Below are 12,803 nucleotides of genomic sequence, written 5' to 3' on the forward strand. Positions count from 1 at the left end.
TACCCTGGTGGAAAGGTTTTCCCCTAAAAAGATAAATTGTAGCCACTGAAAATTTTGTATTTCATCTCATTTTGTCCCTTTTTTGTAGTCAAAAACCTTTCTATGGTTCTCCTTTAAGGATGCTTCCTTCAGTGCCTGGTAAAGAGTCAATCTCATGAGCAAATAAACCCATGGAAGAAACCCCAAAAGGAACCTTACACAGTATTGTATCGCCGTAACTTGCAGTTCCAAAGTAGTTTATTCCCCACTTTTCCTGTTTTGATGCCAGCGCACAGGTAACTAAAGCATAACTGTAACATGAACTGCTTGGTTTCCCAAAAACAAAGCCACACTACAGGTATGTATATGGGGAGGGGATTAGTTAATTGAAAAATGAGAGTAGTTTCCAGTAAGAGCACATGGAAGGACTAAAGAACACAAAGATCAGCTGCCAAAGCAGAAAACCTAACACTGAAACATTACCACGAACTCAAGTGATGAATAATGGAAAGAAGTGTTTGTTCAATTAAAAACTCCATGTGTTCAGGCATTAGTATCCCTAGGGAGTGTTGTTCAGTCAACTCAGGGTCAGAGAATTTGAATTTCACATTTTCATTTCTTTATTTGTCTCAATTAAAACAAGCAAGGTGAGTCTGTCAGCATCTGTTGTTTTATATTTTTAACACTTAGCATTGCTTCAGCTATACCAAATATATCCCACTTTGGAAGTGGTGGCTTCCTAAGAATACTCCTCAAGAAGAATCAAGTTTTTATTGCTGGCAAAATACATTTTTACACTGTGTTTGGTTGGTTAAGACTAAAGTAAAATCTAAAATTACCATAATAATTAGTATTTGCTATATATAATTGAATTTTTCTTTGCAATTAATTTGTAACCTTGAATAATTCAGATAATTTTTGGTAAATCATTAAAAAGTCAAACTTCAGTTAACAGTCATCCAATTATTTCCATATCATGCCCTAACAGAATTGAACCATTATGATTAAGTTCATAAAAGGTTCCTTGTCATGATTGTTTGCTCCTATGTGAAAAACCCCCACCACAAAATCCTGATACCACCTGTATATATTACACATTTGCTAAATTTAGCAGAACTCGTATCTTGGGCTGACGTTCAGAGAACACAGAGTATGAACATGCCACTTTTAATTGCTGTTTACCAGAATCCTGTGCAGCATTTCCTCCTTCTAACCTGAAACTTGGTATTGAGGCTGGTGCAAATGAATTAGCAAAGCCAACAGCTCATATCAAAGCCATTTTTGATCTGCATTGCCAAATTACTGATTTTAATTGATTCATTATGCCTAAAGATACAGAACAACATGTGAATGATGCTGCTATTTCAGGATTTTGAGGGGGAGATCTTGAAAAGTAGATTCAAAACAAAGACTGAGAGACTGTTTACATAATAAATTTAGAAAAGATGGCTATATTCCCATTAAAATTATCCCATTAAAAATGTACAGAACACACAAATACCTGGGAATCTCTTGCAGTCAATGCCACTTTCCCCCCTACTGACTTCAGAAAAGGAAGACAGTCCCAAATTACTGAAAAATTCCCTATTAATATGCCTCTGAACTAACTGGAGACATTTGGGTATACATTTAACAGGTATGGATATTTTCAATCCAGTTGGGAACACTTCTCAGACACTTTGGCTCGGAAACAATGCTTTTAAAAGAAAATGCAATGGATAGGGAATACTGAGAGAGCCACAGACAAAGAGAGAGAAGAATAAACCTGACATATATTGAAATAATTGAAATGTTGCCAGTTAAGAAAGCAGGTAAATGAGATTTAGACAGCTGAAAATAACCTATGATTTTTAACATCAGCAGGAAAACTGATCAAAGACTGGTTTTATTCCCATTCTTGCTGCTTTGCAAAATGATGAGCAATGACAATGACAGAATAGCCTTCCTTATGCCACTTAATATTTTGTGAACAGAGTCTGTATCTGCACAAATATAAAACCAAAAACTTACTCTTTAAATTCTGTGACAGATAAGCCATATTTGCCATGAAGTGCTCATTCCCCACTGAGCCCCACTGGGGTTTAAAAAGTTTGATACCATTTGTAAGTAGGATAAATATATTCAAGTATCAGCAAGTATTGCCCCATACCCAATTATTTTTCAGAACAGACTTCAAAATGCAAAATTATTATTCTGATGGTTCCTTTTCTTGCAGAAGAAAGAAATGGTTCTCTCCTGAGTATGTCACAGATTATGCCTGCACAAAGCACTGACAGAATGGTGCAAAACACTTTCAAGATTCAGATTTGCAACTGCAGCAGGGGAATGGGAGGGGGAAAAGGGCTTTGAGTTGGGGTTTGGGGGAAGGACCCAAAAGATATGAAAATTTTATAAATCTAGATCAGGTCTTATCAGGTTAAGATAGAGTTGCTTTTACTCCTCCCCACCTAGTCTCTGGTTCTCTGGTTCTCTGAAAAGAAGCTCAATGTAAATTTTAAAAATTTTCCTCTCAGAGAGTTACTAATATTCAGGTATTTTTAAATTTAATGGGTATTAAAGAGTTCTCAGGATTTACTAATAAGCAACAACTCTTTTAAACTCTGAATTTGTTATTCATGTCTCAGCCAAGAAGCAAAGCCTCAAAATGGAACATTATGGCTGTCTGAAAGATGTCTATCAATACACACATCATGGTTCAGTTCACAACTCTCAACAGTCACACTGAAAAAATCCCATTGTACAAATGCATTCCCAGCTGTCCACACATACATCTCCACCAGCTCTGGCACAAACGTGGCCACCCGGAACAGGAGGAACACTTCCACCCATGGTTTACACACTGCAGAGTGAGAACTACTGGAATTAAATTGTGCCCTTTAGTTATGAAAGCAACTCATGCAGTTCAGCTTGCCTTGGGCATGACATTCACAAAGTAATGTAAGACAAATGTATTCTGAAAACCATCAGGAAAAAATGTAGCATAAAATTTAGCTTCACTGTAGAAGATTAAATAGACAACAACCTAGGAAAATTATTTCAAAACATGCAGAAGCTCTATTAGATTAGAATTTTCTAGAGTAGTAATTTGTAATTCTTGGGGTAAATAGGTAAGAATATGCAAAAACTTGTGGCTTTGGGTACTCCATTTCACTTTGGAGGTCCTGCTCAGCAGATCAGACGACCAATTGAATAAACCAGTGGAATCAATGCACTGCAGAAAGCATTTCTGGTAGACTTTGGCTGCTCATGGACAGTTCTAGTATATGACTCACTTGCATAATGGACAGGAATTCATTCAGCATTAAAGTTTCAGAGAAAATCCTTATCCCATTAAGAGAGAAACCTTTTGACCTTATGTACAGAATTATGCTGGCTTCCAATAATGGCACTGTCAACATTGTATCTTTGCAATGAGTGTATTTTGATAATTAATGCCAGTGAGATCAGACAACAAAGTGAATTTCATTTTCTGATTACACTGTATAGTGCTTTTAATGCTCTCTATTATCCAAGGTTGCTGTGCAGCTTGCCTAACACCATCCAATCTGAGAAATTCTTGAGCAAAATAGCAGAGTCATTTTTGTAAAGGATGGGTACAGACTCTCTCTTCCCCATTTGCTCTAAAGCCAATGTTGAATCACAGCAGACAGCCTCAGCAGCCACCAAGATATCATTGCTCACAACCATTACTACAGAAAAAAGCACCTTATTCTCAAGTAATTTCAAAACTATTATGGACAGTGGAAGAGAATATGACAGCATATGACTTCTCTTAAAAATAAAAAAAAAAAAAAGAAAAATTGAACAATGTTTTCTTACCATGACAGGAGCCCTCCAACTCTTCATATCCCACACTGCAGATGCATCGTCCCAGAGGCACCAGCCAATCCCCATCTGCCCCACAATACAATTTTGGGGTGTCACGTTCCTCAGCGCTCTTCACGCAGGAGCCCCGGACTTCCACCAGCGAGGAAGAATCCACCCTTGGAATGGTGTCAGGAAACATGGCCAAATTACGGACCGTGAACGGGCATTTCTTGTAATAGACACGGACTGACACCAAAGCAATGCATGCTCCAATGTCCTGGAAAGCAAGATAAAATCCCTTCTTGTTGATGGGCCCAACTTCACGAACTTCCGTGTTGAGCTTGAGGATGCGGTCGCCCAAGTCCATCTGGGTAAAGCTCTCGTCAGCAGCTATGGTATCAATTTTGGTGTACTGGTTTGGCTTGAATTTTACTCCATGAGGCTCATCTGACTCCATGTAGTAGAGATTGAATGTTTCCTTGCAGGTCCCCAGCACCCAGGGAATGCTGTTGCAGTCCCTCAGGGTGAACTTCATCTCCACGTAGATTTTCTGCGCGGCGTCGCGGGAGACCCAGTTGGTTTGCAGCCAGTTGTTCTGGTTGGGTTCCATCACGTTGCACACCTGGTAAGTGTGGATGGGACGGTTGTGTTCATCCATTTCAGTTATGGCATCCCACTGAAAAGAAAATAAAAGTGTTTCAAAACCAGGAAAAATATGTATTATGCATGAATACACACACACGTGCCCCATGTATATACAACTATGGCTTAATTACAAATAATTACGTCAAGTTTAGTTGAAAATCAGTAGTTAAAAGAAGATAACTACAGAACATCACAGAAGTCTAATTTCAGAAACCACAATAAATTTCTATTAACAAAAACATTAAAAAATTGTGGGGTCTAGCAAAGTATGATATACAGGCCATGTTTGTATTTTAGAGATATACGTCTCTACATATACCTTATATCAAAGGCTCACCAAATGCTTATTATATAATCTGCTACTCCAAAAGATTACCAACATCACAAAAATAGCTTCAATATAACTGAATCAACTTTCTACTGAGCAGTCATGATATCAATATATCACTCGAGATTTTTTTTATCAAAACACAGAACTATTTATAGTTCTGTATTCAAAAATATTGTATCCCACCACAAGTTTTAGCTTAGCTTTTAGATGTACTGATCCACTGGGGTAGAAGCAGCAGGAAAAAACCTCAAAATAAGAACCAAAACCAACCAACATTAAAGTCACATTAAAAGGAAGATGAGATGCTCCACAGAGGTCTCAAAAAGAAAAAAAGAACTAAAAAAAGCCACCAAACAACTCCAGCACACCAAACAGAATTAAAAAGTAGTTGGCTATTTAAAAAAAACAACAATGTTGTTTTTAAAATGTAGAAGAGCTTTCCAAACTGGCATAGGCCAACTTAATTTAAAAGCCACAATATGATACTGTCACTTAAAATTATTGAGAAAAAAATATCCAAAATATCCTCATCTTACCAGGGAATTCTCCTCAGAAATATTTATATGTTCACTCTGAATCAATATCTCAATTTGAACTAAGAAGTTAAAGCCCTAAAGTCAGCTGTTAACCATGAAGTTAATAGTATAAATCTGTTACTTCCATAGGAAAGTAAAGGGCCAGCACTTCAATAAGTGATTTCAAAGAATAAAACAAAATGGATTGATCAAACATGGACAGGGCTTTAGTCCACTCAAAGCAGACCTCTCATGCTTTGTGCCTGTGCCTTTTGACTCTGCTCCCAGATATCCTGCTGAGATCTCCCATTTTAGAGGAATTTACCTTTGGGCAAGAAAAATGTTTAAAATCTGCAAAAAATTTTAATAGAGCTAGTAGTCTAAACATCACACATATAAAATACTTGGAAAAAGGTTAACATTGAACATCTCTACCCAGCCATTGCACTGGGCCATGCAGTGAGGTACGGTTACAGATACAGAATGCGCTCTTAGGCACCAGTCCAAGAACAGAGTGGAAACAAGGTGACTTCCACCAGCCCAAAATTTTCAGTGACTGAAAAGTGTGACAGAACACACTCTGACAGTGGACACAGTCTCCCTGCATGAAATACAATCTACTTTTCATTTTACCTTGCAGTTGCATTTCTCATCTGATAAAAAAACAGTCAGGAAAGGCAGCAGTTGAATTCAGTGCAGTCAAAAAAACCCAAAATTTATCAAACACACAGAGGTTTTCTTTTGGATGCATTTCACATTATAGTTCTCATTTGATCAATTTTTTTCTTTTTTAATCAAATTTAGTTCTCATTAAATGAAGTTTCAGTTGTGCAGAAATTCAAAATCAGATGAACCAGAAGTATCTCACTGGTGATGTCTGCACAGGAATGTGGCGACTCCCACAAAAATCCCTGACCTGACACCCACAAAAGCTGCCACAAGTTGTCTGTCTGACAGTTCAGACCATCTTCAAACTTCACCCATCCCAACGTGCTGCTTTACCTTTCAAACAAGGAAAACCTCTGCTAATGTTGATGGAAGCAGCATAAAGCTAATTCTTACACCTAGAGTTGCAGGATTTATGGAAAAGCATGTTAAAAGCGTTATTTGGAGGAACAACTTCAAAATTCTAGTTGAAAAATGGAATAAAAATCAGCATGGCTAACTGCTTACACTTTATACGCAGCATAAAGGAGGAGTAAATAATTAAAATAGAAGATCATAGAATTTGAAGTTTGGTGGAGAGAAGATTACAAGATTACTCGTTATATCCAAGTACAAAATATGAGATTAGGCTACAAATCACACTGGGATTTTCTTTAGATAAAGTCTCAGCTGTTTCCATACCTCTACAAACTACTTTACTACCTCTCATTTTTAAATTTCACTAATATCTGACAGCTCTACAGAGAACACTGCTAAGAGAAAATCATGTAACTTGAAGCTATATAATACTGAAATCTATTTTCATGGATTCCAAATTTTTTAATTATATTTTAAAACAAAACACTGGAAACTTAAGAAAAAACAGCAAGAACCTTTTAGTAGACATCACTACTGAATGCTTTTCCAATAAATAAGGGTAGATATATCAAGCAGTTGAAAATATCTACTTCCTAATGAGCTGATATCAGAGTAAACTTCACATGTAGTGAAAGACAGCTCTCCCACAAGCTGTCACACTGATTGATGGATTAATATTGGGTTCTTAATCTCAGATAACAGTTATTAAGGCACTGAGCCCAGCAGCAATTTGGTAACCTGGGATGGCAATTTTAGAATCCTGCATACCTCCAGATTCTTTATTGATATTTTCCCTCATTTTAAGGAAAAAAAGGGCATAAGTAACCAATGCTCTCACTCACCAGTTTATGGAAGAAAACATCTGCTCTTAAAAATGCAGCAAAATTTGTATTCTAAGCAAGAAATTCTTATCATTTTACTCCAAGGATAATTCTCTAAAAATGAAGGATTCTGCACCTGCACATTCCTAACCAGTGTATCTGAGCTCACCCCTGAACAAGGGAAGGTTGTAGCTGACTTAACATGAACACATTTAGGTATCAGGCACACAATGGCACCCCTGGGTAAGATATTCTACACAAACCACTTGTTGAGCAAAACACTGGCTTTCCATGCAGAGAATTGAAGGAAGAAGTAGTGCCTGAAAATAACATGCGATGGGAAACTGGGGAGCAAAACTTGTTGACTTCAGCCATTCTGCGTTTTACTATCTGCTAAGAAGACACAACTGTTAAAGCAAATCCTCAGTGGTGATAAGTTTTATTCTTACCTGGGAACAAGTGGTAGGTTTCCATTCTAAACTGAGGAACAAATATATAAGGTTCATGCCAGAGAGATCTGGCTTACTCTCTTGGCTTCTGCAAGCGAGGTAATTTCAGAAATGGAATTGTCAACTATTTCTTGCACACAAACATAGGCTGACATTTGGAAATTCAGTGAACCTGAACTGTAGAAATGCAATTTTCTGACATATATATCCCTCATTGCCCACAAACATCCACTTGAGAGAGTTCAGGTCACAGTTAAAAAGTCCATCAAAGGGATGGACTCTGTTGTACAGAACCGCTACTATCCTGAAAAAGAGTCTGAGGAAAGCTGCAAGCGCATCCATTCAACTCATGTACCCCAAAAAGAGTTAAATAAGCATTTTCTTACTTACCACATCCAATGAGGACAGAAAGAAGGCATACAGTGTTTTTGTTGAATTGGTCCTTTTTTTTACCCCACTAAATGATTTACTACTTATTTAGGTCATCCCAGATCTCAGCTGGGAGTCATCTAATGAAATCTACACATATAGAACACTCTCAGCTGTTCACTCCTGACAATCTTATAGATTCCCATTTCCATGGAAACAAGCAGAATAGTTAAAATAAAGAGAGTTTTAAAGTTTTCTAAAATTCCCTTATACTAATCTCCAGTGATAAGATGTTCTCAAAATGAGATCAGAAAGGCCCAAAGGAGGAAACACCAGAGGAGGACTTGCACTAGGCATGCAGCTGCCATCTGACAATGCACATTTACACATCTTGCTGCTGTAGTGACAGTCAGGCAAAACCAGCTACACACTACATAACAGAACTGAAGAAAAAAAAAACTTATCTCAAAGTAATGTGCTTAGGAAATGAACACTTTAAGGCATAGTTGGCATTAATGATGACATTGAAAAAAGTGAGACTAAAGAATATTTAAAAGAGCTACAAAATTGCTAAGTTAAAGGTATCAAGGTAATATTTTCCCCCTTTCCCACTAACTCATTTTTCTTTGCCTTCACTTTTCCCACTTTTCCCAAGATCTACAGTTTTGTGTGTGAAAACAGGGGCTCAGACCCCCAAAGATGAGTGATAACACTGAACTCCCAAAATATGCCTATTTGAAAAAAGCAGAACACAGCCAAATTCCCCAGCTATTTGTATGTGTCTTAACAAGTACCAGTTGACATAGCTGGCAAAACAGAACAGCAACTGAACTACTTATGTTCTTACATTTAAAGCCGATGTGGTCTTAAGTTGTTTAAGGAATGAATAGTTATATGTAGCACAATTTTATTAGCTCTGTAGAACTAAAATGACAATCACTATGCAAGATTAGAGGAAATCGTGACATCTGTTTTCTATTCAGGCAAAGAATATGAGAGTAAGAGGGCAAACCCCTAAAAATCTGTGGAAGTAAACATGATTAAAAGGAAATAAAATCAAAATTGAATAAATAAAGAACAGTTAGGGCAATATAAATGAGAGAACACAGGAGAGAAAGTTGTTAATGCACTCAAAATAGAAATCCAAAAGTTAGCTGCTTTTCTCTTATTTACATGAAGCACTGAACAACTGATGAGCTGCTCCAGGTGATGCAGCTCTGCTCTGAAAACTCTTCCAGTTCATAGAAATGCTTTCTACAGGCAAGCAAGACCCAGTTTTGGTGAGATTTGGGAGATGAACCCTGAAATTCAAGCGAGACCAACTTCAGTTACATGAAACAATTGACTCTCACTTGGGGATTAGCCAGCATAGGACTTTGGGATCAGCAGGCAAAATAAGACAGCCTTGGAGAGTGAATTGGGACTGTTCCAGAAGGAAAGGGCACCAGAGGTCTTGAACAAAGAATTTTGTGCATCTACTAGAAAAGATCAAGATGATAAGGAACATATTTACATCTCAAAATACCTACTCTGATGTAGGGCTCAGGCTAGTGAGGCAATCTATTTATTTGACTGACCAGAATTTAGATGGGAACATGATGGTGCACCAATGAAAAAGTTACATATAGAATGAGGTTCATACTGTCTGGGCAGGGCAGATAAAGTATAAAACAGAAGGCAGAGAGAATAATACATAATTCCTTCCATAACAAATAATGAAAAATTACATTCAGAAAAGAAATGTACAGAAAAATGGGAAGAAAACCCAAAATAATTCACACACGTACATACATATGAAGGCTGTTTATTATAAATTGAAATATCATTGAAACCAGCCACTACTACCTAAAATACTTTTCCCCCCAGAACTCTGGAACAAGACCATTGTTTCCTTGAATGCATTATTGACTATAAAAGACTCAATGACTTGCACCAAGGATCTGCAAGGATGGTGTGTGATGCTTTTTAAATGAAACCCACTGGTAAAACCTCAGCAGGTGATGAGAGATGCCACAATTCAGTTCTGAAAAGTGCTGCTGATCACCTTCCCAGGGGCATCTCATCCCTTTGTAATGCAACACCCCCAATGTATTCAGAGAATGGAAAGTGAGAGCAGAAAGTCTACACATTTTCAAGTTACTACAGCTCATAACACTCAACCCTGCTGTGTGCCCTTCAAAAATCCAGCAGTGCACTATCCCTGGGACCTGTGGCAGAGACCTTCCCTGCTGGCCTCTGTCTTACAAAAGAAATAATAATAAAAAATACATAACCCAGTGGTTTTACAGGTGTCTTGCACTAGAACAGAGCTGGGTTTGGCTAATCACAATAGTTGTGTGCTACATTTGGCTGCCAGCAGCTGCAGAGTCTGCTGTGATAAAACACAGAATAATGCTGATAATGCTGATGCTGGCAGGGCAAGGGGAACAAGAGCCCAGCAACCTTCACTTGGCTGAGTGAGATTTATGGGATTAACCAGGAATACCTGAAGGATATGACTGCTCTAAACATCAACACACGTGTTGAAACACAGGGGTCTGCTGTGGAATAACAGAGGTGTGCATGAAAGGATCAAGTTTGGTCACTCAACAGAACCACAGACTGCCTTGCATTGAAAGGGAGTTAAAAGACCATCCATGGGCAGGGACTCCTTCCACTACGCCAGGTTGCAGCACCCACAACTTCTCAGGGCAACCTGTTCTGGTTCCTAACCACCCTGACAGGAAATAATTTCCTCCTAATACCTAATCTATACCTGACTTCTTTCCATTTAAAGCCTCTCCCCCCTGTCCTGTCCCTACTTTATTAAATGTAGTAGTAAATTAGTAAATATGATTAGTAAGTGAGATATATCGTGACTTAAAATACATAAGTGTTAATGCTTATACTTCCTTTTAATTGGAATAAGACAAACAAGGACTGAGAAACAAATTACAACTACAAAATAACTAAATCAAACTGTGGGTATAATCCAATCAAGCTCCATCAAGTATTAGCTGTTTAATAGTAGAAGACTTATTTGTTGCTGTGTTGCTTTATTTCCTAAATATGGGGAGCTGCAGCAATCCTGGCTCTGCCTCTCCCAGCACCTTGTACACTTGGAGTAACTGGAGCAGAATGTTACAACACTGCTCAGTGAAGCCACTGGGTACTTTGGTAATGCTGCACAATAGCTGTCTGCATCAACTATGTGGCCTGAGGGACCTTGCTGGATCTTCAAAATAGCACAGATAATGTTTGTGTGTCCTCAGGTATTTAGAAACACAGAAAGACAGTGTGGACGATGCTTTAAGGAAAAAAACCAAAACAAAAAAAAAAAACCACAACCCAACAAATAACAAACCCTGAGCAAGCTCTACACTTCTAGTTTAGAAATTTCTACAAATTCAGAGTTTGCCTGTTCATCTTATTCAGGTGTTTGTGAGCAGCCCTGGCCTGTCACATCACCACTGCACCGGCTCTGACTCACCAAGCTCCTTGGTAGCCAAGCTGGGCCATAAACTCTCCTCCTGGCAGACCTGCACTTCCCATGAACTTTAACTCTGCCAATTAGGCTGGCCTGCTGGGAAGCCAGAACAACTTTAGGGCAGGCAGAGATACTCGGTAGATTTTCTGAGCCCTCGGTTTGAGAGCTGACCTTGTCTGCCCCACTATATAATGCACATACTGAGTCAAATAACTGCTTTTACCACTTAAACTCCTCAGAAACTGGGCATTGCATCACATCACAAATATGAATTGAACGTACAAATTTCCAAAGAACAGTTCTGTTTTACTTGCTTTCCCTGCCTTGAATCTACAATTCTGATATTTGAAATTCCCCTGCAGCAGCAATAAGATTTTTTTGCCTTTACCATTCCAACAGTGGAGTTTTAGTGAATAGCACAGAATCCCAGCACACCAGTGGTCCTGGATATGTGCAACCACAAAGAGGGCTATGACTCAGAGTTTCCCATTTTCATTTCCTGACTAGTCGCTCTGGGGAAAAAAAGCATTTCAATACCACTGATGGCAGAAATTGTATAAATTTCCAGGTTTTCCAATTGAAAAGCAGTGGATCTCAGAGGGTTTTGTTTTTTTTTTTTTTTTAACATGGGCATTGGCATATTTAAATTCCTACAATTAGCAAGCAACGAGGTTAATATGGATGAAATGAAACCCAGAAGAGTATCTGTCCACTTCTTCCATCTCTCCCCAGTTTTTTCTCAATTCTACTTCCTTTTAAAAAAAGAAGGAAAAAACCACCCTGCCTTTTCTACTTACTGAGCTCATACTAATCCATTAGTGATTCTAATTGAAATTATACAAATAATAATTACACAAAGCAGCTATGTAAGGCTTTTCATCTGTGGAGTGCTTTATAAACACTACCACATTAATTCAGCCTAAGACATAAAACTAAAGAAGCAAAACTAAAGGTATTAAGAGGAAGGTGAAGCGACAGATCAGTGATTTTTACCAGCATGCTGTGTGTCAGGAGCTGTATCAGTGTGGATGCCCTGATCTGACACTACCCATAGGAGCTGAACTGATGACACTGCAAAGCTCCCCTGCAGCACAACTCTTCCTCTGAGCATTTACTAATGGGCTCCTTCTGAACCACTCTCCATTCCCCTCCAGCTGCTGTGCTGCCTGGTGAAGTGCAGCCCATTCCTGCAGCACACATCTGGCTGGAATACCTGTGACCCAACTGCTGCTGGAGAACCGAACACTTGCATCTCTCATAAATCACCTCCAGCCTCCCACCACCATCCTAACAAGCCTTATCACTACCTACAAATAACAAACTCATGACTTGGTTATTTCTCAAGATACTCATCCCTTCCAGGCAGAGGATCAAAAGGGGGGAAACCAAGATTAGAGC

At 38.5% G+C, this 12,803-nt stretch overlaps 1 protein-coding gene across 12 annotated transcripts in view; it reads right to left on the reverse strand.

Annotated features, from left to right (window-relative positions):
* EPHA6 (EPH receptor A6) overlaps nucleotides 1–12,803 on the reverse strand; it is a 372,934-nt gene that overhangs the window by 281,202 nt on the left and 78,929 nt on the right. For all 12 annotated transcript variants that reach the window (XR_010357084.1, XR_010357081.1, XR_010357085.1 and 9 more), the window contains one exon: nucleotides 3,799–4,462. Coding sequence is in view for 6 of the 12 variants with exons in the window: in XM_064411103.1 (XP_064267173.1) it covers nucleotides 3,799–4,462 (664 nt within the window). In the remaining 6 variants the exon portion in view is untranslated. The remainder of the gene's footprint in view (nucleotides 1–3,798; nucleotides 4,463–12,803) is intronic.

Source organism: Passer domesticus, chromosome 2, assembly GCF_036417665.1.
Source record: "Passer domesticus isolate bPasDom1 chromosome 2, bPasDom1.hap1, whole genome shotgun sequence".
NCBI classification, from domain to species: domain Eukaryota; kingdom Metazoa; phylum Chordata; class Aves; order Passeriformes; family Passeridae; genus Passer; species Passer domesticus.